Source organism: Neodiprion lecontei, chromosome 3, assembly GCF_021901455.1.
Source record: "Neodiprion lecontei isolate iyNeoLeco1 chromosome 3, iyNeoLeco1.1, whole genome shotgun sequence".
In the NCBI taxonomy this organism is placed as follows: Eukaryota; Metazoa; Arthropoda; class Insecta; order Hymenoptera; family Diprionidae; genus Neodiprion; species Neodiprion lecontei.
The window spans coordinates 31,589,804-31,615,165 of NC_060262.1; the positions used below are offsets into that span (position 1 = coordinate 31,589,804).

Sequence of the window (25,362 nt, forward strand, 5' to 3'; positions counted from 1 at the left end):
TCTCATCGCTTCCCCAGGACCTTGTGCCGTTTCGTTACACCCTCGAACCACACACGACGCCTTCATTCTTCCCGACTGCTATCGCGCATTATCTATTATTGCATACGTACGTGTACACACACGCACAGACGCTCACACGCAGGCACCTTGGCGCACGCCTTTCTGCCATAATGTGAGAGAAGTCGCTATCGCTTGCCTGCTTGCCTCCGATCCCCCACCTCGGCCTCCTTCCAACTTCTCTTACTCATAGAATATACGTCGTACATCTATTCCCGTCGTCCTTTCACTCGCAATTACCGCCGTCATTCGTTGTTTATCAATTATTAGACGCATTTTCACTCCTGTTATTTATACACGCCTCACACCGTTGGTCTTGTCAATTTCACCCGCGCTGCTGACAGCTTTTCAACATCGCTCTCGACACTCTCCATCACCTTGTTTACCCGCGCATCATACTCACGCCAAGGGGTTGGCCATTCTTCCTTAAGTCAGGTTTACGCTAATTCGAGCATTGGAAGCTTTTGAACTCGCCCAAAGTCACTTAACCCTCCGCAGGCCGACACGGACGATATCGGCTAAGCTGACCTTCTCACTTATCGGTGTCCCGGGAATTTTTCACTGTTCAGCAATTTCTACTAATTCGCTCATAGAAAATTTCGGAATATGAAGCGGGCATCTAGATGAAGGCCCAGGACGTAATCGTCCATGTTAGCCGGCAACGTCAGTAAAAAATTACACGCCGGCGGAGGTTTGAATGTGAATTCACTCGGGGTCGATTTAAGCTTTATCAAGTCCTTCGGGTGTACGCTGGTTCATAGAAGCAACGATCAACCCCTCGGCCTTTGTCGCACAATAGATGAACATGACACTAGCTGGAAATGCTTCGCAATAACATCGCTTATTGCAGTTATACTCGGGTAGCGTCGCGATAGTCAACGATAGCTCTTCTGCATTACGGCCGGTGAAAAGAGCTTTTTTCACATTTTGTACCCACGCATTGTCTCTGGTGTTCGCTCTGCACGAAATCATTAGCGGCGAGTGTCTTCACATTTTGTAAGTGCGTAACGGTATTTAAGACTCACCTATTCAATTAAACCTATTCAAAGTCTGTATTCGCTAGGAAAATCTGAAAACCACTATAAGGGTGCGAGAATTGAGTAAGCTCTCCTCTTCCAAGTACATGTGAGAATTATATTTTCGCGATTCTTAACACATTACAGACAGCAATTTGTAGACTGTTCAAAGATGAGGTCACGAATTTCCGTTGAGAGGTGGCACTGATACCAAAATTAAGCTAGAAATTTTATGCATTTTACAAATATGATCTTCCGAATTTCCAAAAGTGAATTCTCGCAATTTAAATGATTCAAAATGCTCTCCAATGGTTCTGCAATATCGTCGTTCGCTAATTAATTTTCACGAAGTTTCAATTTAATATCATATATTTAGACTTTCCTGAATTAAATGTCCTTGCGTATGATGTATGATTTATACTTGAAGCATCGAACAATATATGCTTCGTTTTACGTATTACAGATGTTTGTAGAGTAATATCTTGCTTTTCAAACGCGGAGTCAAGAAGAAAAAATTATCCCGAGTCTTGAGAATAGCGATACATTCTCACCGCAATAATCATTTATGTGATATTTTTAACCTTTATATTTATGTATTTGTGCTTTTTGTGAGTTAAGTATTGAATTGGTTAGCAAAAAAAAAAGTTTACAGTCTCAGGTTAACAGAATTAAATTAATTTTACATAAAAAACAATATAAATATGGCACACGATATTTTTTTGTAGTTTTATTGGAAAATATTTGAAATTTTTGATTAGTGTTATTTTTGATCGCTGATATCTTTGAAACCTTTGATCTGAGGAACTTTGATCTTCGGGCGTTTTTTGTAGAGCGTGAAATTTCCTACAAATCTCTTTTTTCAGATTGTTGTTACGATGAACCGTTCCAAAGTAATAAAAATTCAAAAATAAAAAAAAAAAAATTCCCGTGTTATTTAAATGAAAAATAAAGAAATGGATAGAGGCAAACCTTCCTATTGATATTAAGAGCTCATATTGGCGCCAAAATTTCTGTTTTTAGATATACTATCAACTTTTGGACACCATAAGAAAAAAAAAAAAATTCGTCTTTTTTTGAAACACCCTAATATACACATATGACAATTATGTAATTATATAATTATCTGCACGTGACAGTCGTGTATAAAGAATATGACAAAATTATAATGCATGGAAAGTTTTGCAGTACTCGACAAAAAAAAAAAAACAAAAACAAGCAAAAGAATTTTTAAACTTATATTTGTACGTACATACGCATACGTATCAACACAGTGAATTACTTACAGTCCCTGCATAGAAATTGTTCTACGATATAAGGTGTTCGTCAACTCCTTGGCATACAGTTAACGTGTATGAAATTACTTGTGTACGCGTCAGAGAGAAATTGCATGCAACGTGGCCCTTTCAGAATTAATTTCATTGCTAGTCTAGACAAAAATTAATGTTCATAATTGAGTTTAGCCGTTATTATGTTCGCTCGTAGCTTATATTTCATTCTGGTACTGCACAGTAGGGTGGTTCTTCTTTTTTTCTTCTGAATTTCTTCGCGCTTACCTTTCAAAGTAATCAACGTATACAGAAGAAAAATTGGCTGCAACCCTGAATTTTTCGACAACTCTAACACGCCCCGTCAAACGGTAGAATTTTTATATCGATCAAATTCGGAGTTCCGGCCAAGTTTTTTCCATACATCCGGCATGATCAAAATAAGAACCACCTTACTGTACAGCCTTTGGAACGTAGCAGTTTTGATCTGTACTTAATGAAATTTTTTAAGCTCCGAAAAAAAAATTTGCTTTCCAAGAAGAAGTAAACAAAAAACACTTGTAGCTGTATTTTCATAAACCGGTAGGCGTTTAACTCCGCAGCATGCCCATGGCTGTAGGTTACGTTAAAAATAGTAATTAATAAAAATAAAAATCAATTAACGCCATATCGGACAATTGCTCTCGTGAGAATATAATCAATTCCGTGCGATAATAACCGTCATCGTGATGAAATTTATTTGTGCTTACGCCTGCACGATGCCTACGCGTGTATAATGTAACACAAGCCGTCACACGCGTTAAAATCGCAGCAACAAACAAGTTTATCTCATATGGTAAAATTTGCAGATCAGGCGTATCAAGGCCATAGATGTTATTTAACATGTTCTGCTAAATTGCGATACGCGATAACGACGATGATGCAATGAAATTAATTATGGAAAAACTGAATTCCTTCAGTCTGGTGCCGCAGTGTAATTAAGTTAACCGTGAATTAATTATTTCCTGTGGTACGTTACTCCTAACGGTTACACTGCGCAGAATACGAAGTGAAAACGTGACCGATCGAGTATCCTTATCACTTGGTATTCCGAGCCTGTAAAAGCCTGCGCTACACTCGGAAAATTTACTATACCGTATAAAATATACTAGGTATACTATACTTTCCTAGGAAAAACGAGGCGTTTCCTTGGCGCGAAATAAACGTATAATAATAATAGAAAGGTATAAAAATAAAAGCTAGACGAAAATCGCGGGGGCGAAACGTCCCTCGACCCCCGCGTAACGAATTGCGGCTGCTCTAATCTTGTATAATCCAAATGCATACGTTATACCTACTTGTTATGCTTCACTGTAGCGGGCTTACGAATAGCTGCTGAAATCGCAAATGTATTCCTCAGCACGTTCGGAAGCAGTTCGCATAGGTGCTCTGTTGTATCGTGCGTTTAATTCCACGCGTGAATCTTGCGCGTGAGCGAAGGCCAATTCACGTTGATCACTCATTTACATTTATTTACTCGTTTACTTGTTCATTGTATTTTACACACAGATAACCTCTATCCCTTCTCAATAATCGTTTAGCAAAAATTACAAATGACCCTACCGATTAGACATTTCTTTATTATTATTATTTCGGTAGGACCGACTGCGCCTCCAAGCAGCAATTTCCCTTTCGAGGACCTGACAGATGCGGAGGACTCGCTTGTCAGCGACACGGAGGAGAAAATCGGTATTCCCCAGTTTCACTCATTACTGTTACGTTGACGGTATGCGTTTATCGACGACGTATCGTACAATACGTATAATTCTCTGTATTCGCAGACGCATGGGTACGTGAAAATGTTTTTGCGCCGTAACGTCTCTGCACTCGAGTTTTAAGTTTTTCAAAATTCGTTTCACCGTGTAAAGTCGATAAATTAATAAATACTTTCACAGAACTGCGACAACCCGGCGCAAGAATAACAGTATCAACAATATACCAATTAGCCTTAGCGTTGAATAAAACTTATCGCTGAAGGATTTCTAGTGCCTTGGCATATTTTCGCCTCGTTTAAAAGAAATCGAATCAGCATACAAGTAGTTCTGTGGTAATGTGCGAACACGTATCATTACACCTGTACACATAAATAATGTTGTTTGAAAAATTTGCTTCGATCGTAGGAATTAGGATAATTGTGTCTCGTGTGTTTCGTGCCCTTTCTTTTACGATTAATTCTCTTCAGTTTTTCGCCTGTGCCATAGTACGTATGTATAGCTACTGTACTATACCACTCATAGTTATCATAGTCGTGTTTAGGTGGCTCCGTCCACATGTGTGCGTGTGTTGTGTTTTTCCGCCTAGGCGTAATATAACGTAGCAGCAACGTAATGCGTTAGTTTGTGTACACTTACGTACGACATATGTAACGTAAATACCCTCCGTTTGTCCGTCTGTCCGTCCGTCCATCATTTCGTCACGTGCAGACAATTAAACCTACGTTGTACATGTTAGTTAATTTTATCATCAATTTTACACCGTAGGTATACGTGTTTATATGCAAATAGTTATTCGTGGTTTGCGGATAAGCTTTTACGATTCGTTCGCTCCGCAGTAGCGTTCATATAGTGGTGTATAAATCGCCAAATATTCGGATAGCGTTCTTCTTTTATTTATTTATTTTTTTTTTATCACTGTGATTATTGTGTCAATATTGAGATTAGAGATATTGCAGATCGTCACAAAGCCCATTTAAATTCAACGAGAGTAGATATGTTCCCAGTTCGTTGAATATAGAGCTTTTCTATCTCTTCGAACGATATGCAATGCACGAGCAATGAGTACGTATTCGTGAAAAAACAAACAAAAACGAAAAAACACATCTGGTACGGTACGAGTAGTCACGTGTGTGCATTGTTTTTAAAATTGCGAAAATATTAACGTTTTCCGATCAGGTACGGAGCCGTTATTTCGAGTATCGACGAATGAAAATAGAGATTATGAAATGGAGAACATTCCGACATGTTGTATCGAATATAGCACAAAAAGCAAAACGAGAGGAAGAGAAATTGCGGGACGGGTTCGGAAATGCAGGGTAATCGAAAGAGGAGGCGAAAGCGGAGGAACAGAGAAGGACGGTGGGGAAAGAAGGAAGGAGTAATCGATTTTGAAGACAAATAGAGCCGCGGTTTCGCAGTTAGTCGAGAGTTTGCAGATTGAAACAATGCCCTGCACCCTGCTACGTCGCGTCGCCGAACCGCAACGCGAACCAACGAACGTTGTTCACATTCAAGCGCCGTTCCAATAACGTTTATACGACGCAGGTCGGTGGATGACAGCCTCGTATCGTGTTTAGAAAACGAATCGCGAGTCAATATCAACGGACCCAATCTTTCCAAGTCCGTTGCGGAATTTTGGCAAAGACGTGGAAATTCGTGGAAGTAGCGAGACCGCGCGTCGTTTTCACGAGTTCCGGCTTTCGTTTTATCCTTACTTTCATTTACCTCATAACCTGCACTTATATAGCCAGGCGGTAAAATTTTATACTTGACATTTTCCAGGCGCCGTGTCATTTCCGTCTTTTTTAAATTTTATAAGTAGGTATGTATAGACGCAAAAGTCATACCTGCTCTCAAATCAAGTAAATGCGAGCTATTTAAAACGAAAACAAAAAGTAAAAAAATAAAAAAGGAAGGAAGGAAGAAAGAAAACACGATTATAATTGCGACCGTTATTCGATGTTACTCTTCGGTACGAACAAGTTTTGTTACGAGTTAAAAATTACTCCCGCATTCATCGATTCACTTTTCTTACTATACACAAGAAACGCGATTTTTGATGCTCCCATATTTAATTATTGAGCTGTGCGATACTTACGAATAATTCATAATTCTTCCGCAACGCTTATGTTTATCGTATATTTGTTTATTTTCGAATATCAATACCAGGTATATGTATATTAGAGTATGCAAAAAAAAGAAACATTTGTTTTTTTCAAACGTGCATCAAAATTTCAGTAGAGCATCTCAAATAGTATATCTCATCTACATATGACCGCTCAATATTGATATTTAGAGGTGTCTGTTTTGTTTCCTCCATTTTCCATTTAAATAACACGTAAAGAAAATCGGAAAACTTTAGAATTTTATTTTTCGTAAACGGTTTGACTTATGACCCATCTAAATACAGATTCTTGTAGGAAATTTCACGCTCTATAAAAAAGTACTGGAGAAAAATTTTCCTAACTTTAGCTGATTAATAGATTTTCAAGATGATCCAAAGTTTATAGGCGAATATCTCTTAATCGGTCAGAGATAGGAAGATTTGACCTTGGTACTTTTTTATAGAGCACAAAATTTCCTTGAAGAATTTGTATTTAGATAGTTTATAAGTCGAGCCGTTTACGAAAAATAAAATTCTAAAGTTTTCCGATTTTCTTTACGTGTTATTTAAATGGAAAATAGAAAAAACAAAATAAGCATCTGTAAATATCAATATTAAGAGCTCATATTTAGATGAGATATACTATTCGAGATGCTCTACCAAAATTTTAACGCAGGTTTGAGAAAATGATTTGTTCTTTTTCTTTTGGCTCAACCTAATGTATACATACACATTATACATAACATAGTATACATGTAAGCGTTTCGAACGTTCGTGACATCAAAACTACCGTATCAATAATATATTTTGCCTGCTACCGTTTCGTTATTACGTTAATTGCTTCTGAAACATCGTATCATTTTAATGTACAGCTTCATCGATATTCCCCGCTTCAAAGCTAGCATTTATACTAAATACATGTTTGTCATTGTCGTTATTTCGTCTATGCATCGTTCTGAGTGTTCGGTGTTGCGTCGCAAATAGAAATAGCACTTGCATATTATTCGTACATGCATAAATATATATGTATATGTATGTATATATATATATTGCTTTTATTTGACACGTTTGGGCAATCAGCGCCGCAGAGATTTACAATGGGATCTCTCCTCTGTGCTGGTTACTACAATAAACTGAACGCATATGAACTGGGAAGCCACAGTGTGTGCAAACCAATTGACCGAATTGGTTAATTCCGTCTTGTTACATCCATTAAAACAATTGCTTACTTTGTGCGCAGTATTTCTTCCGATCTCTTGTTGTTGGAAACTTATTCACGCCTTGAAAATTGGCGTTCATTGAAATGCTCTACCACTTCTTACGCTGTTGTAAGAAGCATTGAAAGCGTCGAGCATATTCTGATGCTGTGCAATCAATGGGTTTGGAAACACACTCTGGCATCAAACCGCGGCCCTGAGATAGAGAATCAAGCATTGTGTGTGGCTTTCTTTCGTCTAGAGTTTTTATCACCAGATGGTTAAGATATGTTGCATTCTGTTCGCATACCACATTGCACTCTTGCTGCAGTTGCGTGTTAACTTTTTTTTTCTTTTTTCTCAAATGCCTTTTCGTGTCGATATTCCGGGTACACTGCATAATTAACTGCCTGCGGAAAAAACAATTCAACAGCACTTGGTTGGTTTTGACAACGACTATGCAGAATGATTTAAATCGTGAATCGCGTGACGCAAATCTAATTTGAATTTGCCCGCGGTTCGTGTTCGAGAAGGGCTTAGCATCTCGGATCTTTGCACTTCTAGTGCTTTCGGGCACTGTACTCGTGGTTTGTCGGCAGCACACCGATCAGCTACCGTCAAAGTTTTATTCGATTCAACCGAGGAATTTTCAACAACGGTTCTCTCTTGCATCCGTGCGTTTACATCTTGAATACCTAATTTGAGGGACGGCACAGCAGCTACAACTCGCCGTTTGCCACTGTATAGTGCCCATCGAATCTCCAATTCCCACGTAAACATTTTCAATCTACAAAAAGCCACTCGGGTTGAATTGCGATTTCCAAAGTTATCGAAAGTATGAGAACAATTTATCACCAATGGTCGAATGACCTCTCCGTCAGATTGGAAATCGCCCGATGTGAGGAAGTGGGAAAAGCGGTGTGAAAAGCATTCGTGTCGCACCGTGGAAATGACACTTTCAATTAACTCTAGCATCTCGTTTTAGAATCCTTCACGAGTCAATCAAACTCCTTGGAGGCTGTTTCTTCATGGGACGCGAAACGCATGCTGATTTATGTACAAGAAGCATTTGGAAGGACTTGTTACTGCACCTGATAACTCAATTACTTGAATTGAACAAATATAACGCGTCTCAGCCTCAAGCCATATCATATATTCGCCATTTCGAACCACTTACCGAGCGAATTCATTCGTTTTTATACAACGGCATCCAAAATTTAAAGAAACTAGCGAAAAAGTCGCGCAGCTTAAGTTTCAACGAATCCTAAATGCCAACCTCGGTGGCAACGAAGCTAAAGGACTCCCCGGCAGGAAGTTTAGAGATTACAGTAACGTCCAGTCCTAAAAGTCGGCCACCCTTAAGTGTACCTATACCGTTTTGCGTGGCTCGTCGCCGGTGGTCCTCATTCGCGTCGGATTATCTTATTTCTCTAGATCGCGACGCGAGTTGAGGGTCGCGCTGTTTCCGGACCGAGATAACTACCTCGACAGTTTTCAGGGAGAAAATCTAGAGGAAGAATATATCAGCGCGAGATGAGTCATTTTCTTTGTATTTTTTAAAAACCAGAGGATTTTTCCGAGGAACATTGAGAGGTGCGGGATGCACCGCAAAAAAATCGACACAATTCCCCGGAGGTATGGATGCGGATTTCATTCGCTACTGTCGCAGCGAATGTAGGACCCGTCGTAAAGGTGGGACCCTTGATTCTCCAAATCTTTATTCGCGGCGCGTCGCAAGGCTGCAGCAATATACCTACTAGCTCCTATCCCGATGCATAATAGAACAATTTACGCCCCTAGCCTCTGGAGGACCCGCTACTTTTTATTGCCTTGTATTTTTACGTGTAGGAAGAATCATTCTGGATGGAAAATCGTTGTTGAAATCGACCAATTGCACGCGGTTCTATTCATAGAGAAAAGGAAACAGGATGCGACATAATTATTGCAACGAAAATCGTTATCGTGATTTGCTGCCTGTAAACGATTTCGTTGTTTTTGCGATAGTTTTTTCTTTTCTTTGCTTTTGTTTTTTTTTTTTTTTGTCTCAGTTTCTATTTTCGTTGAGCTTACGAAGCAGCGATGAAAATCGTTCGACGCGTCCACCGGATGTTGTTCTATAATTTTTCCGATTCTTGCACATGGCCAAGCAGGACGAGTCGGATGTCCGCACTTCATGGCACCGGAAGTTATTCAACGACGACAGTACGGGAAGGCTGGAGATGTTTGGGCGGCCGGAGTTCTTCTCCACGTTCTCTTGACCGGCAGCTTACCCTTCATCGGGGCCCGTGATCGCCTGCGCGAAGCCATCTGCAGGGGGCGGGTACAGGTACGTTACGAACTGCGTAAAGCATACATGATGAAAATTTAATTTGCACGAAACGAGGGCAAACAATCTGACTGGAGTCCTCAAATAAATCTACCGATGTTTGATTTACTGATGGAACGTACTCTATGTTTATTGATTCATGAAACGTGAAAGGAAAGAGACGCTTTATTTTGTCGATAGTTCCATGGTCAAAATTATTGAATCTGAATTTTCTGTCTACGTTTGTGAATTTTCAACATGAGGCGCTACTTTTTCATGTGAGATAGACATTACTCAACGAGTTTGGCATACCTAGCGCAAAAATCTTTTCAACTTAGTTTTTTTAAATCAATCGCGCAAGCGTAAGAGAAAAGAAATTTGAAAAAAAAACAGTGATAATAAACACAGCAGTAATAACAATGAGCAATCTGTTCATCAGTCGAAAAGAAGATTTATAAAAAATTTTATGCGGCTTATGAAAGATGCAAAAGTTTAACCGACTGCCATTTCGTAATCTGAAGTTGCGGGAAGAAGTTGAATAGGTTAATGGCGCATCTTCTCCGAGTACCTACTTAAGATTTCCCTGACAAATTTTAGCCAACTCGGTCGAGTTTTTCCTCGAAAGTTCAAGACATAAAATCGATTTCGCGTACACTGTACATATACACGCTCAAAATGCTAGCAAAGTGTAACACGCGAGGCATAGGGCACATACGTCCAAGTTAAAGAAGAGAACTTATTTTGCAAAGCGAGGCGTTCTTCGGATTAGGGTCTAGAAGTAAAATAGCCACACGATAGAACGACGAGGCTTGAGCTAGCATCCGGAATTAGCAGCCAAAAGTTCTGAAGTTCATTCTAATAAAGTTGTGAAATCCGAAAATCAAAATTTTTTGAAATACCACGAATCCCGACACTTTTATACAATTATCCGAATAATACTGAAGTGAATTTTATTAATTCCACAAAGTTTAAAAGGGTTGGCTGCTTACTTTCTTGACTGCTAGCTTCAGTTTTATGATAGAACGGTCACAATATCGAATTTCCACAAACTCGAAAATCCATTACATAAAATTTGAAAATTTAGAAAAATCGAAATCCGAAAATCTTGAAGTTAAAAAATGGCCGGGATTCCAACGGTTCTATATTTTGGCCCGTTATACTTTGACGTTTCTACATTTTCATATATATATTAGGCCTAACATATATACATACATGGCTGATTCCGCCAATTATAGGTAAGCCGCCAAGTTCGAAAAATTCGATTGGGCTGCAATTTCGGTATGTCATGATGCGTCCTGAGGTATGAAAATCCTCCAAATCTCAGACCTCTCGACCTTACCGTTTACGAGAAACACATTGATGAATTTTTTACTTTGAATTTTCAGCACCTCTTGTCACAGGAGAAAAATATGGACCTCTATGTTATTTTCTGTAAAAAAAAAGTCTTATCTCTCCAAATTTTGAATCCATTTTCGGATAGGTCGTACATTTCCTTCAAGGTTCCGCAAACAATAAAAATATTTTGATAATTCCATTAAAAAGCTGGGAATTTTTTTTGTGAAGAACCCAGATTTTCGGTGTGGGATGACCGTGGAATCGGTCTGAGCTCAATTTGTGTGAAATTTATACTTACTCACCCTGGGATTGAACCAGCCGTACCGGAGGTGTTACCCTAATATCTGAAAAAAAAATGATTTGTATTACTACTAATTACACAGATCACAGTGCATTGTGATGACATACCGTAATTGTAGCCAAATCGAATGATTCGCACCTGCTGGTTTACCTGTGATTGGCGGAATCAGCCATATTCATATACATTATCTTTCTACATTTTAAAGTGACAGGAATCACACTTCTCGGTTTTCTGAAAATTCCACATTTTCACTCTCATATAGCGTGTAGTCATTATAATTTTTCACCCCGAGCCGCGTCTTTCGCGACAGCAAATCTAAAAGGCAGTCGCTGCCAAAATAGGAAGGAAGATGTATAACCCTCATGTATTATAATGCAGCGTTGCGCAGCGCACTTTATAGCGTAGAGAACGTAACCCCCGGTATTATCTCCTCATTTTCCCGTACGAAGGGCTGGAGTGGACCAGGATATAAGCCAATTCCTGCGGCGCCCTTAACGTAAGCCTTCAAACTCGATCTTCGATCTTCATCCCGTCTGCAAACCTCCGAGCATCCGTGCCGCAGAGCTATCGAGTCAGCTTTCGCTAACCCGCGATTCCGTTGAAAAATGTCAACCACGTCCTCCACCCTTCCACCAGAAACAATTCCGCCTCCTAATCTCAGCATTTACACAAATATTTCTGCTCGAGCAATGCATTTATTCCCACATCAGTGCTATGTTGTACAAAAGTCAGTCGCAGGGCGGACAGGTAAACGCCGGTTGGGTATACGAATTTCCAAAACCTCCACCTCTCGACTCCCCGTTGTTCCATAAATTTCTCTCACCCCCTTGCTTTCTTCCTTTCTTCCTTTCTTCCTTTTCTTCCTTCTTTTCCGGCATCAACGTATCCCGTCGCGTTCCGGTGGTGCCATGAGTATGTTTTAGTTTGTTTTCATCCTGCAACGGGTGAACGTTCTTCCAGGGGTAGCCCGTAGTTTAATCGATATTGAACATCAACCCTGTCTCACGGTAGGTTAAATATCGCCGTTAGAGCAATACAGAGGCTGCAGGGATAAGGGTGGATATACCTTACACGTGTACCTACATCCCTCACAGCACATTCACAGATGTGTTACACGCCTGTCGAGGAATTTTTCAATTGCCCACACTGCTCCGCACACGTGTGCCCGTGTATGTGTTCACATACGAGTACATGTACTCCACTCCTCGAACATGTACTCCACTTACTCTTCGTGTATACTGCGATAGTTACACCTGTCGATAAAATGGTAGTATTTGTATTGTTTTTTTTTTCTTCTCCACCGGGACGGAAGCCAGAAAACAACTATAATAACGTTATTCTCAATTTGTCAATCGTAAATAATGCCTCTCGCAACGAAGGCATGCTTCCTTTTACACCAGAGTTTTCCTGCAGGGTGGGAGGATATTATAGATCGGACTCCTACTAGCCGACAGATATTGATGTGTCTTCTGACCCGTCACACATATCTACGTCTATGTAGGGCTGCGATTGTACAGCACAAATGTACGCGAATCCAGCTCATAAATAGATCTCCTAAATTCGCTTCTGCTTTCGAGTTAATTCCGCTATACGTGCGGGATGTATATATATATTATATGTACAGAAACGGTTTAATTTTATGTTCTTTTTTTTTTAGTATATTCCATCCAAAATATTTCACACTTGATGGTAAAAGGGGTTTTATTGAATTAGGCTTGATTAAATTTTCAGATGGAGACGCCAATTTGGGACACGATTAGCGAAACCGCCAAAGATTTACTCAGGAAGATGCTCTGCACCGATTTGAACCACAGAATCACGATTCAAGAAGTTTTGAACCACAAATGGCTTAGAGTAAGTTTGCACATGTATAGAGTAATATTATATGCATATAAATATGTATATACACGAAATTCTCTGGTCTTGTCATGCCTTACAATTATGATGCTTAATTAAAGGGGAACAAGTAGCTTGAGGCTTAATTTTGTCAAGAGTTTTGTTAACATTTATCATCAAGTTGGGTATAAATTTAAGGAGGGAACAACTTATCTCACAGTTTTGAGCGATTTATAACTCTGTTAAAGAGAGACCGGAAGTTTTTCAATCACTTTCAACGTATACATTTACATTTATATTCGTGCATCGTTGTCATTTTTTGTTTTCCTCGCTGTTGTGTATAATGAATATAAAAATGTGTGTATATTTTGCGTGGCAGGACCGTGACAAGGGCGCAGCGCGAACACATTTAGGAGGCACAATAGAAGAGCTGAAGAAATTCAACGCAAGACGGAAACTGAAGGAGGCCGTAATAGCCGCCGTCTCGTCTCCAAAGTGGCACACTCACTACCCAGAGACGAATACCGACAGTTTTTCAGACGTCGGTGACGATGAACTCACCACCACAGGTTAGTCGGGTCGCAACACGTGCCCAACCATGTCAATTCATCCCCTCCTACCTTGAAAGTATAACACGATAAGACTGACCCGATATTCATTCCATGAAGAAGGGGCTTAGAAGCTTTGAAAAAAGAGAGTAATACCATTCTGCCCAACAGGAGAAACAGTTATCCAATATTGCTAATTGATATCGTGACGCGTGTGTATGAAAAAAAAAAAAAAAAAAAGTGCCCATCAGTCAAATATTGAACGATCAATTTTCGAATTTCAGGAGCCGTAGCGGAAATTATAGACTCTCTCGACGGCATCGAAATACTCCAGGAAAGTGCCAAACTTTCGCGAAGTGAGATTTTAGCAACTGTCGATGATCTTACACTTCGAGCAATATTGGAGGTAAGCTGGGATCAAACGTCAAGTCGGGGGACGCGACAAGTATCCATCGATTTTATTCGACACTGTTCTTGTTGCTCCACTGCGCTAATTAGCAGTGACCCGATACCCCTAAAATTGTCCACTAAAACTAAAGGTCAAATTTCACATGCAGAATTATGTGCAGATGTGCAGTTTTCTGCATGGCCACTTCTGCGTCAGTTTTTATGCTGATGCCTCGAGCAATCAGTTTGATTTATATATAGATCAAATATCTAAATCCTGACGAAAGTGGTCTCAAGATCAATGATCGAAGGTCTTCGAAAGTAGAAAATAAACGAGAGTGTGACTAAGACTTCTGCATACAGCGATTAAGCAGAATCCTTTTGAATATGATTAATGGATTCTTTTCGTCTCGATATTTTATCTGACAAAGCTACGGAACTCGATCATATTTACAATAGGTCTCTTTATGAAAAATGAAGCGTCGATCAATTACTGGATTAAAGTTGAAAATGATTAAGGAAAAAATGAATCTGCTAATTGAATGAGAGAGAGATTGAAGTGGAATTGATAACACGGAAATTGGAACGTCTGTTCGACGTTACGTCAACTGATATTAATGACATATAAAAGAAATTATCGATGTCAAATTCAATATACCACAGATGTCCGAATGATGGGTTACAACAAGCTTGAAAATGACACTGAAAAATAAGCAGAGGGCCGTTTATCAGGGTCAGTGTTCAAAATTTGTACCTCACGTCCTTTTCTGACATTCTCTTACAATTATTGTTGGAAACGTTCTACCTGCACTTATCTATTTTCAAAGGCTATATTTTTCGATGTTTAATAATTCCAGTTCACGTTATCTGTAAATTAAGTGTGATATTCTGCAAAATGCATATGGAACATTTAATATTCGTGCGTCACAGTAATCTGACAGTCCGTGAGCTTGTTGAAAAATGAGCGTAGAAGAGATCAAAACTAGATTCGTTGGAAGCATGAATAGTTTTGCACTTTGATATTGTCAAATAATGCTGATTAAGCTCAATCTTCACCTAGAAAACAAAATCTGCTTCAATTGACGATAAATTCGTTAAACAACGAGAACTCGTCCACGCTCAAATCACCTAACTTACGTAATCCCGACTTTGTATAAGGTGAAATTTATCATACATCTCAGTCAGGAATATTATCACAATATTTACCAAGCTTATACAAGAGTTGAACTAAAGAAAAGTGGTAATAATTGTGTTAATTGCAAACACTTGTATCGCCAAAAAATATTATGAATGCAAAACTGCGTATTTACCCTAAGCTGAAACGAAAGCATTTTACCGACACTACAGAAAATTCAAAAAATCTGTTACGATAATAAGATCAAGAGTCGGGTTAGCGGGCTAATTGGCATTATTGTAAAATATTGTCATTCGATCGACCTGTTTGACATATTTTTTTTCCTTTACTGTCGATCGGAGAACAATTTCATCTTACAAAAACAGCATATGGCACATCTTTATCAGTCCTAAACGGAAGACAGAGAAAGTCGTCGAGTAAGGCGTGTCAATGGCTATCATACACGGTTGACGTACTGCCAACGATTGATGAGAGCATTCATGAGTGGCTATAGCTAAAGGGAACAGGTATCTTTGCGGGCTGAAATACCGACAGTGATCCTACTACACAGAACCTGAAACGGTGGTTATGTCGTAAGGAAGGAGTTCGAAGTAAAGTCTCATAGCTTTTGGGTAAGGAAAGGGTGATAAGAGAGATAGGTAGGTAGTTCGTTCACCGTCGATTGCACGTTTTATGATTATGAGGGTACATCGTTGGGGCAGTTGGACCCTCTCGGCTCTCGGATACGTAAATCTCCGATACTTAGGTCGGGCAATTTCCTGTTTTCTTCCCAGCGAATGCTGTTCAGGCTCAAATGCTGGAATGAGAATGTAGCGTGAGGTTGAGTTCAAGTTTCGAAGTATCGTGGGTAGTACAATTTGAAGTTTCTTTATCTGATGTAAGAAGTATAATTTCAGTAAACTAATACCGGTATAGCAATATTTTGTACTTTGAGATCTAGTGATAAAAAATTGTATCAACATTTTTTTTTCGGCTCTGCGTATTTTTTTTCCTTCGGTATTATCAATTCCTCTCTCCAGTCAACCGAATCAGTTCTCACGTTTATTTTGATCAGATAGGCATATTTACGAACAAAATAGTTTCCACTGATCGTTTTTTAACCTAATAGTATTTTCACCCTACAGAAATCGAAATTCCGAACTTGGTCAAGAATGGCACAATCGATACGAATGATTTATTTTTATCATCGTTATTGTTATAAATCTCATTTGTTGAAGTAGACAGAATTCGAGTTCCCACACACAGTGCATCGATGCTACTCTACGACATTTCAAAAGTTCTATTTCAGAAGAAATATACACGTAGTTTTTTAAAAACTTTTAAAACTTTCCAATAACTTTATCTAAATTCTTTTAAACACTACAATGTTTACTTAAAATTGTTATTCGTTGAACTTGTATATTTTTTTTTCAAGTTCGTCACTCTTTCTGTGTCAGTAGTATTAATTATAGTATCCTTCACAAACTTGTTCTTATCAAGTTAGGAAGGTTCGTTTCATAAGAGACAATTTTTGGTACCGTTGGACATAAACCTGTTTTTTTCAATTTACTAAATTCATAAAAACTTGAAATCCTGGCCTCGAAATCTTCCCTTCAGCCACCTCTTAATTTCAGTGCTCAACTACGGCCACGAATAATTACTATTTGGTGATGATGATTTTTTCACGCGAATCTTTCAGCGCCGGATAAATACGTGAAGAATTGAAGAGAAGGACTGGGCCTGACCTTAACTCGTAGGATAAATATGCAAAGCTATCTCGTAATTCATTTAAATGCTACGGCTGTTACGACATTATAATCCGTTAATGTAAAAGCCTCGCATACATTCTACGACGCGACTACGCGAGATAATCCAGCCAGTGAATTCACTGCCATGTATTTGGTGGGGAAAAGTTGTAAAAAGAAAAAAAAAATATATGAACATTTTCAACGTCTTCTGACCCCGAGAGCTATTGTTGAATTGCCCCGGTTGCATTTACGGTTCACTGAAATACATTTCAATACTTTTAATACAGTAGCAGGAAGTGAGTTCTGTGGGAAAAGTTGTATTCTGTTTAGATTTACGTCGCAACTTATAACTTCAGTACAGTGAAAAGCATCGAGAATCACGATAGATTTTCTCCCACGATGTAAAGAAGCAAGCAAAGTTACACATACGTTCGGTTTTCTCCACCCTTTTATCGTGCCCCATAATTTAATTGGATCTTCGCTGCGATAAAAAAATTATACTCTACTGCAAAGAATAATCGACCTCAAATCAAATAGAAGAACGGTAATGATTTCGCAGCTTCTTTACTAGATATTCGAAAGTTTGTAACATAATGTTCCCTATACTAATTTCCAACTAAATTTATATCGTCGTATTATCGTGGCGCTGTGATTACCGGAACAATTGTTTATACAGAAAAAAAGGAGTTAGCACCGAGGAAGCTATTCCTCATTTACATACGTCTACGAGAGAGTGTTCGAGAACTTAGTCCAATTTCCGTGACAATTCTCATGTAATCCGGTTTGGCAGCCGAGTAGATTGTTATCCGGTATAGAGCTAGGCTTCTTCGGTTCCCTCTTGTTTTCTCAGTAATACCTTTGTCATCCTAAAACCATCTGACACACTCCGTTCCAATGACTTTATTCAATCTCGCGAAACAATTGAGACGGAGTTGGTAACGCCAGGTAATTGCTGCAGCAATGATCGATGTTGAATACTTTCGCGGTATCGACAAGTATACCAAAAGCTCTCGGAATCTTGAAATTTGTTCTTTCTGGTGACCTAAAGTTCAAAACCATTGTCGCAAGAATTAAGCGATACGGAGACACTATCAGATTATATACGCTATCGTATTTCCACTGCTTCCTTAATAACACAATCGAGATGATATGTCATCGGGACATATTTCGCGTTATTATGGCTGGCATGATATTCTATTGTATGCAATGGTTGGACATTTCGTAGCATAAGATTTAATACTTCTTGACATAGTCACGTTGAGAATGCTACTCGGGAAAAAAGCGGTACAACTTTTTCAAAGTCAGTCGATTCGACGATGTACCGACACGCGTTGGAAGTTGCGTAAGGAGGACAAGGGCGCAGGTACGATGAAGTTTTAACGATCTGCTTCTGAATCAATTGCGTGAAATTTTGCGAACGGTCCGTACTCATCGTCAGTCCTTTGTAACTTCGATTTCGCGCGTCGGCGACGATCAGGGAAACGCGACGAGAGTGCGAGGTAACGATTTATCCGACGCCGGCGTCTGCGCGTTGACTCGAGATAAGAGGGAAGGATAAACTGTTGCTCGCGGGGATTTTTTCGTTCATTATTTTTCCCCCCTTTTCATGTTCGGTAGAGGGAGTCCGACGGCTTTCCAGCAGAGGCGACACCCTGCACGTTTCGGAAAAGTCGAGTTGCGCTTATCCGGCGCGTCGCCGAGACGGGCAAGCGCCCTGAAACCAAAATGGCGATGAAAATATCGTGACAACGATAAACAATATTCACCGACGAGCAAGTTCTCCGGCTCCCAAACATCGAAATGGACACGTACCGATAATCGTTTTAAAGGAAAAACGAAAACGAGACACCGAGAGACTCGTTGACATGACAGGATAGGCAAGGGCAAAAAAGGGCGGGGGAATATTGTGCGCGTTGGTATGTCTCGGGAGTGATATCACGGCCAATATGCACCTTTACCAACTCATGTTCATCAATGACGCCGAGCTAGCCGGCGACTTGCTTGAAATTGCCGGTCTCCTGGTGAGTTTCGTTCTCATATACACGAATAACACGCGACGTTTCGATCCGCTCTTCCGGCAACGGCGACTCTTCTCGCGGTCGCTACAATCTTCACTACGTTTTCATACGCGACAATCCGCAACAATCGGTGTCCGCCTATGTTTTCTTAGGATGTGTTACTCCGCGTCACGTGTCCGGCACATCCCGGATACATTCCTCTTATCCGTCAGTCGAGTTAGGCCCGTTTAATTTTGAGGTGTTGATCGATCCTGGATGTGTGCGACTCGAGATTAACCGGCGATTAGAGTTTATCTGAAAGGCGAATCAAAGCTCGCCAAAACTTTTTCCAAAGGATTTCACCCTGGTTCTAGAGGGTGTGTTTCGCGACTCGTTGGACGCAGTAGTTCCGGACGGCTCTGGAACAATGAAACTTTCCCGATTGAGCAAACAAAGTCTATAGCACAGCTCGCATAAGACCGACCTCGCGATAAGAATGCCTACCATAGGTTGAGAACTCACTCAAACAACCTCTTAAAGGCTTCCAGTTCCTGCCTTTGTCTCGCCTCCTTAATCCGTTCCGAAGTTCCATTCGTAATAATACGGGCAGTAGTTCTTCTTACTTAGCGCACAATAATATATTACCTACCTCGACAAATGAACGAACCGTAGCTTCGCTGAAGCTCATATATTGTACACTAGCGTCAAAAACCATAACATCTAAAAGGTCGGAACACCGACTTCCGGCTGCAAAATATTTCTCTGTTAAGTAACACCTGCATTAAAGGTGGCTCACAACAGAATCTGAGCAGAGTTACGTATCATCATCAATAATCTTCAGCAGTCTGCGAGGGTTTCCAAGCTATTTAACGTACATCCAACTTCAGATCTGTGGTTTCTTTTCTTCTTCTTCTTCTTCTTCTTCTTTTATAACGGCCCGTACTGATGTTATTTAGGGGATTAGTTTGCAACTCCATTCAATCTGAATTACGGATCTGACGTAGCACCGTTTCTTGTCTCACCCCGCGGGAAACTGTCCACCGTAATTGAGTTTGTCAAGGTGGCGTTGACGGGAAAATTAGGTATCTGATCGGCACATCATGATTAATTTGGCTACTCTCAGTGGACTCAAACTCCTTCCTGGTCTATGATATACGACATCCAAGGTTACGCTGTGAAAAAAATTTCGGTGATAATGCAACGGTGCTCGAATTCTGTACGGAGGTACAATCTCAGTTTCAATTATAAGATCGGGGTGTCCGTGGATGGATTACAAAAATTTCTTACTTCCATTATTTCCATCAAATAAACCTGCACAATGTCCAGTTGCATCCACTGTCAAGCAGCATGGACGGTACCTTGAAATGTTTTCATCGCGTTTCTCTCAATTCTCTTCTCTGCCTTTTGCAGCTGTACGATAGAATCTCGAGCAGAGTTCCTACGCCGACAAGGGCGCCTCCCACCGACGCTGTCCAACGTGCTCGCGAGGTCGAAGAGGTTCTGAAAGAAGCGGAACTGTCAGCAATGAGGAACGTCGATCGTGCCGATCTCCGAGAGCTCCGGGATCTTTTGGTCCAGCCGCATCTCAAGGTGAGTTAATTTTCACTTGTTTATTTATTTATATTTATTACGTGCGAGTGGCTCGGAACTCTGTCCGAAACTGTTAGCGGCCAACCATTTGAGTAAGTTATTCATATCATTGGTGCAGGCTGAGTATCGCGTGTGAGAGTCGATAGAGATGAAATTTTTATACTTGAGAATACCAACCTCTTGGAATCGCTCCGATAATGTTCAAACTATCCGTACACCGGGGTAAATCGTGCCCCTGGCATTACGATATTCTATTATTGAGAGCCGATACCTTCGGTATAAGGGTGGTAGTTTCACGTACCGCAAAATGTTCTCAGCACGTCTCGATCGCCAATGTCAATTGTACAGTTACATTGTAAATTGTTGCTACTTTTTCTCGTGAATCCCGATTGACTTTAAGCAGCTCCACTTTAAGTGTATGGAATTGAAGAATAACGGCGTTACTCGAGGCTGTCAAATATTAGGAACAAAGAATTTACACGACATTCGAAGAGCAATTCTGGCCCTGGCATCATCAACATTTTACCGCATGGCTCTGCTCGAGGGATTTTCATTCCATCTAATTCACAGATTCGAATATGGAACGTAATTATTTAAGCTCCCCTGCGTACGCCCCCTGCCAAAGAGCAAAACATAATGAACAAAGTGCTCAGCCGTACCGCGACTGTCTCGCTCGGGTAACGAAATAACGGCGAAGATGAATGGCCATTGTAGTTCCTCTGTCGGCTGAATTCGCCGAGGATGAGCTTTGTATGACGGAGAGTGCGTTGGGTGTTGTGTCCAGGAGGAACAAGAGGGTGCTGTTGCATCAGATTTTAAACAGCATTAACGTCTCTTCGGTTCGACGTGTGCCCTGAAGCTCGTTATCGAAGAGGCTTTTGCAAGTTTCTCTACACATCGAGGCCTGCGCTATTGGGTTCACGGGGGTCTTCAAGTCTCGCGTAACGCGTTTCATTTATGTTTGAATTTCTGACATAGCGCTCCCGAGTAATTTCCATCGTGATGGGCTGGCCAATTAAAACGCGTGAGGTAACCACGGCGAGGCTTCGGTACACCGAGGCTCACCTTCCTACTAACTGCAGGGAGTACACAGGCAAGTGCAATTAGACCAATTAAGGAGAGAGGAGAACTCGGCCCCTTGGGGTGTCGATATTGCGGCAAGGCTCTGCTGAATTGAATAAAACAATTTTACCCCTACTTAACAGACACCCCCTATAAAATTCTCGTAGGTAATGGTCGCTGCAGAATAACACATCCCCGTTGATCGTTTGCTCCCAACAGCTAACACCCTGAGTAAAGATGACGATTTTTTGATCGATATCACTAGTTCCTCAAGATATGCGTACGGAATACTATTCTAAAAAAGTATTATTCCTTGCGATTAGGCGTATAGGTGTATAATGTAGGTTTAATATCAACGTATACAGAGGCGAAAGAGATTTTAACTTGTGGAGGAGAAGAAGAGAGAAAGGGGAAAAAGTCAAACATGGAAAAAAAGACAAATCCAGCGACACGTGGTGCACATTTTTAGTACAAATACCGCAGAGAGAGAGAGAGAGAGAGAGAGAGCGTCCTGGGTATAATACCCACCTTAAGGTGCACGTGATAAAAGATTAGTGCTTCCGGTTTCGCATTTCCCCCAGGCGTTTTTTTTAAGACGTGACCCCATAAGCCCCGACGCTCTTACGCGGTGGAGTGCGAGTGATATCGCGGAAAGTTCTTAGAGGAAACAGCCAGCCTGCGTGAGATATCGCAACACGAGGACCACGATTTGTAGCAAATCGTGAGAAAAGTGTAGAAAATTTACAACGGGCTGCTGCGTTTCCGGTTCCACCTCGCGGGCTATTCTCAGGCGGCTTCGCTTTCCGGGGACACGGTGATAAACACGCCGAGAAATCCAGCCCCAGGAACATCGGAGTATGAAAAAACTTAAACCTCGTACGTTGGCGTGACACTTTTTCTTATTCATGGTTCGAAAATTCCAAGTCTACCGACGCCTTTGATTCTGGGATATACCGAACGCGCGGTAATGAGGTCCTCCAGAGGAATGAAGAGAAGTCTAATGAACTCGCAATTATTATATTACGAGAATCTGGATATGCCGGCGAGAATCTGCCATGGATAATCCTACTATTGGAAATTCTTCAGAATTATGGCGCGTTTCTTGGATTATTTGCCTCTCCTTCTGAAAATTCTCGTCATATTCAGGATACGTCGAGATAGTAATTGCTTCACGATCTCTGCTTAAGATTCAACAGCCGGTCGATTCTCTCATTTTTGACAAGTAACTTACTCTTACAAGTTACCTCAATGTAATTATTCCCATTTTCAAAGTTAGCAGCGAACATCAACATACTCTTCATGCACTCTCATTGGGCTACTCTTGTCTGGCGACGAACTAATTTCACTTAAAATATCCCACGAAACGACAGCTGCTACATGTTTTGAAATTTTCAACATCCGCCAGGCGACAAAAAACTTTCGTACCATGATCTAGGTAATATTGCGCATATACGACCCACGATTTGGTCCGGCGTTGTTTCGTTCTTACCCCATCTGGGGGAAATCTAAAACTTGACTACCCCCGCATAACGTGGTCTATGTATACAGTTATAGAACAGTTTCAGTAGCTGGGGAAAACCGACTCGACCCCCGACCCCCGACCCCCCCCTGCGGCAAACCGCATCAGATACATCTCCGTGCGTTAATTAAGTGCGTGGTTAAATGGAAATTTGGTAACAGCGCCAGTCTGTGCTCTGACTCACTTTTAAGGCGTATTATGTTAAAACCGAGTTCGCGCATTTCCTGAAAATTTCACAGCACCGGACTTCTTCGCAAACTCATAGATTACGCGTTATCGATTACTGACAAGCGATACCATCGGGAATTTCTCCGTCAACGAAGGAACTGATATTTTTCATCATCGTATCTGAAAAACCCAATTCAACGTTTTTCTAGCTTTCCTAACGAGGTACCGCTTCATTCCTGGAGATCGAAAATATTCCGTAGAATGAAAACCCAACTTTTAGGTCAAAGATCAACTTTGATTCAGCGGAGTACGTATTCGGTTTGCCTTTGTTGTGGGGGGTTTGTAAAAGCCGGTAGATATGCAATATACACATAAGATACTATTATAATTTATATATATATATACATATATATATGTATAATTTAATAAGGACACTCACTACAAGCCAACTTCGCGATTATTTTTATCGAATCACGAGTCTCTGATGAATCTTACCGCTAGTTATACCCATACGTATATACTTTTATACAGTTTCAGGCGCTACGTTTGACATTATTGCAACACAGCTGTACATAACTATCTATACATACAATATCTTCGCGTGTATGTAATAATATTCTGTAAACGGGGCAAGTAAATGTAGGTCGATCGTTAAAATTCTCATTCAAAAATCCTGTAGCAACACCGGCAACCACCTGGGCTAAATAAGTACGCGAACGGGGAATTGGTACTGTATGGATATAATATACTGAATTCAACCAAGTAGATACAGGCATTATCTCGCACAAGTGGCCATCAGAATGCATGCTCAGAAATCTTTAGATATTTCTATTTCTTGGTTTAATTTTTTTGGACTGCGCACAACGTAGAATGCTTGCTCGATAACACAGGCCTGCGAAATATAACTTTTAATTTCCACCTCAAATAATAATGCTTTTTTTTTTAGGTACTTAAGATTGTTGAATTAAAATATAGCGCTAGGTTTTTTACAGCACATCGAGATTTATGTTTTTGCATCGTTGAACTGTTTTCATGGAACGCAAATAAAATTAATATAAAACTGAATGTTTGGGTATAAAATGAACAGCATTAGATTCAAACAAGACTATTAAGAGACTAGATAAATCAAACAGACTTGTGATATCTTTTACTCTTGTACCGACGATTCGGTTCATCTCACCGTTGAACATGAGCATTAAAGAAAGTAGAAAAACATATCACAAGTCTGTTTGATTTATCTGGTCTCTTAAGTCTTGTTTGAACCTAATGCTGTTCATTTTATGCCCAAACATTCAGTATTATATTACTTTATTTTTGTTCCATAAAAATAGTTCAACGATGCATAACAATAAATCTCGATGTGCTGTAAAAAATTAGCGCTATATTTTACCTCAACACACTTTAATGCCTAAAAAAGCATTATTACTCGAGGGGTAAATTAAAAGTTATATTTCGCAGACCTGTGTAATTGGTGCTTCCGATAGCCCAGCACTTGTTATTCATATGAGACATAAATCAACTATTGAGATATTCCCACATGCCGTTTGCAAGCCCATCGGTACCCGAACCCTCTACTTCTCACCAACAATTCTATACACTCCAATGGCAATACAGGTACGCGCGAAAAGGTTATCGTACATTCAGGGGCTTACGTGCTTCAAAGTTTTCTTTTTTTCTATCTCCCGCCCTCGTTATCCGACGATTGTTAGAGTGATTCTTGTCTGGCTGGGGGTTTCGGAGTAAAGCAAACGACGAACGGTTAATTCTCTCGCGGTTCCTAGCGCGACCGGAAAGCCAAACACCGTGAAGTTTGCGCTCACGAATGGTTCGGTTGTACTTCGTATCGTTCCTGGGCTTCGGAGTATTTTCACCTTTTCAAGAAAGTGATATTAAATGCGTCAACCGCTTTGTCGAGCTTGCGACAACGCGGCATCTGGATGAGAAACGTCAGCCTTCGCCCGCTAGATAAGCAACTGTCAGTTGCACCCGTGAAGCCTCTACCAAGCTTAAATATATATGCAAATTATTTGGCACGGCACCCTCTTTGGCAGCAGCACGTA

At 40.4% G+C, this 25,362-nt stretch overlaps 1 protein-coding gene across 14 annotated transcripts in view; it reads left to right on the forward strand.

The window, feature by feature from the left end:
* Positions 1–25,362, forward strand: part of LOC107218166 (peripheral plasma membrane protein CASK) — a 144,731-nt gene that overhangs the window by 21,242 nt on the left and 98,127 nt on the right. For 7 of the 14 annotated variants that reach the window (XM_046735133.1, XM_046735135.1, XM_046735138.1 and 4 more), the window contains exons 7-12: positions 3,977–4,066; positions 9,540–9,718; positions 13,065–13,187; positions 13,549–13,738; positions 14,002–14,123; positions 20,374–20,553. In XM_046735133.1, coding sequence (XP_046591089.1) covers positions 3,977–4,066; positions 9,540–9,718; positions 13,065–13,187; positions 13,549–13,738; positions 14,002–14,123; positions 20,374–20,553 — 884 coding nt within the window. The remainder of the gene's footprint in view (positions 1–3,976; positions 4,067–9,539; positions 9,719–13,064; positions 13,188–13,548; positions 13,739–14,001; positions 14,124–20,373; positions 20,554–25,362) is intronic. The other 7 variants (XM_046735142.1, XM_015655941.2, XM_015655942.2 and 4 more) reach the window with 3 other exon arrangements.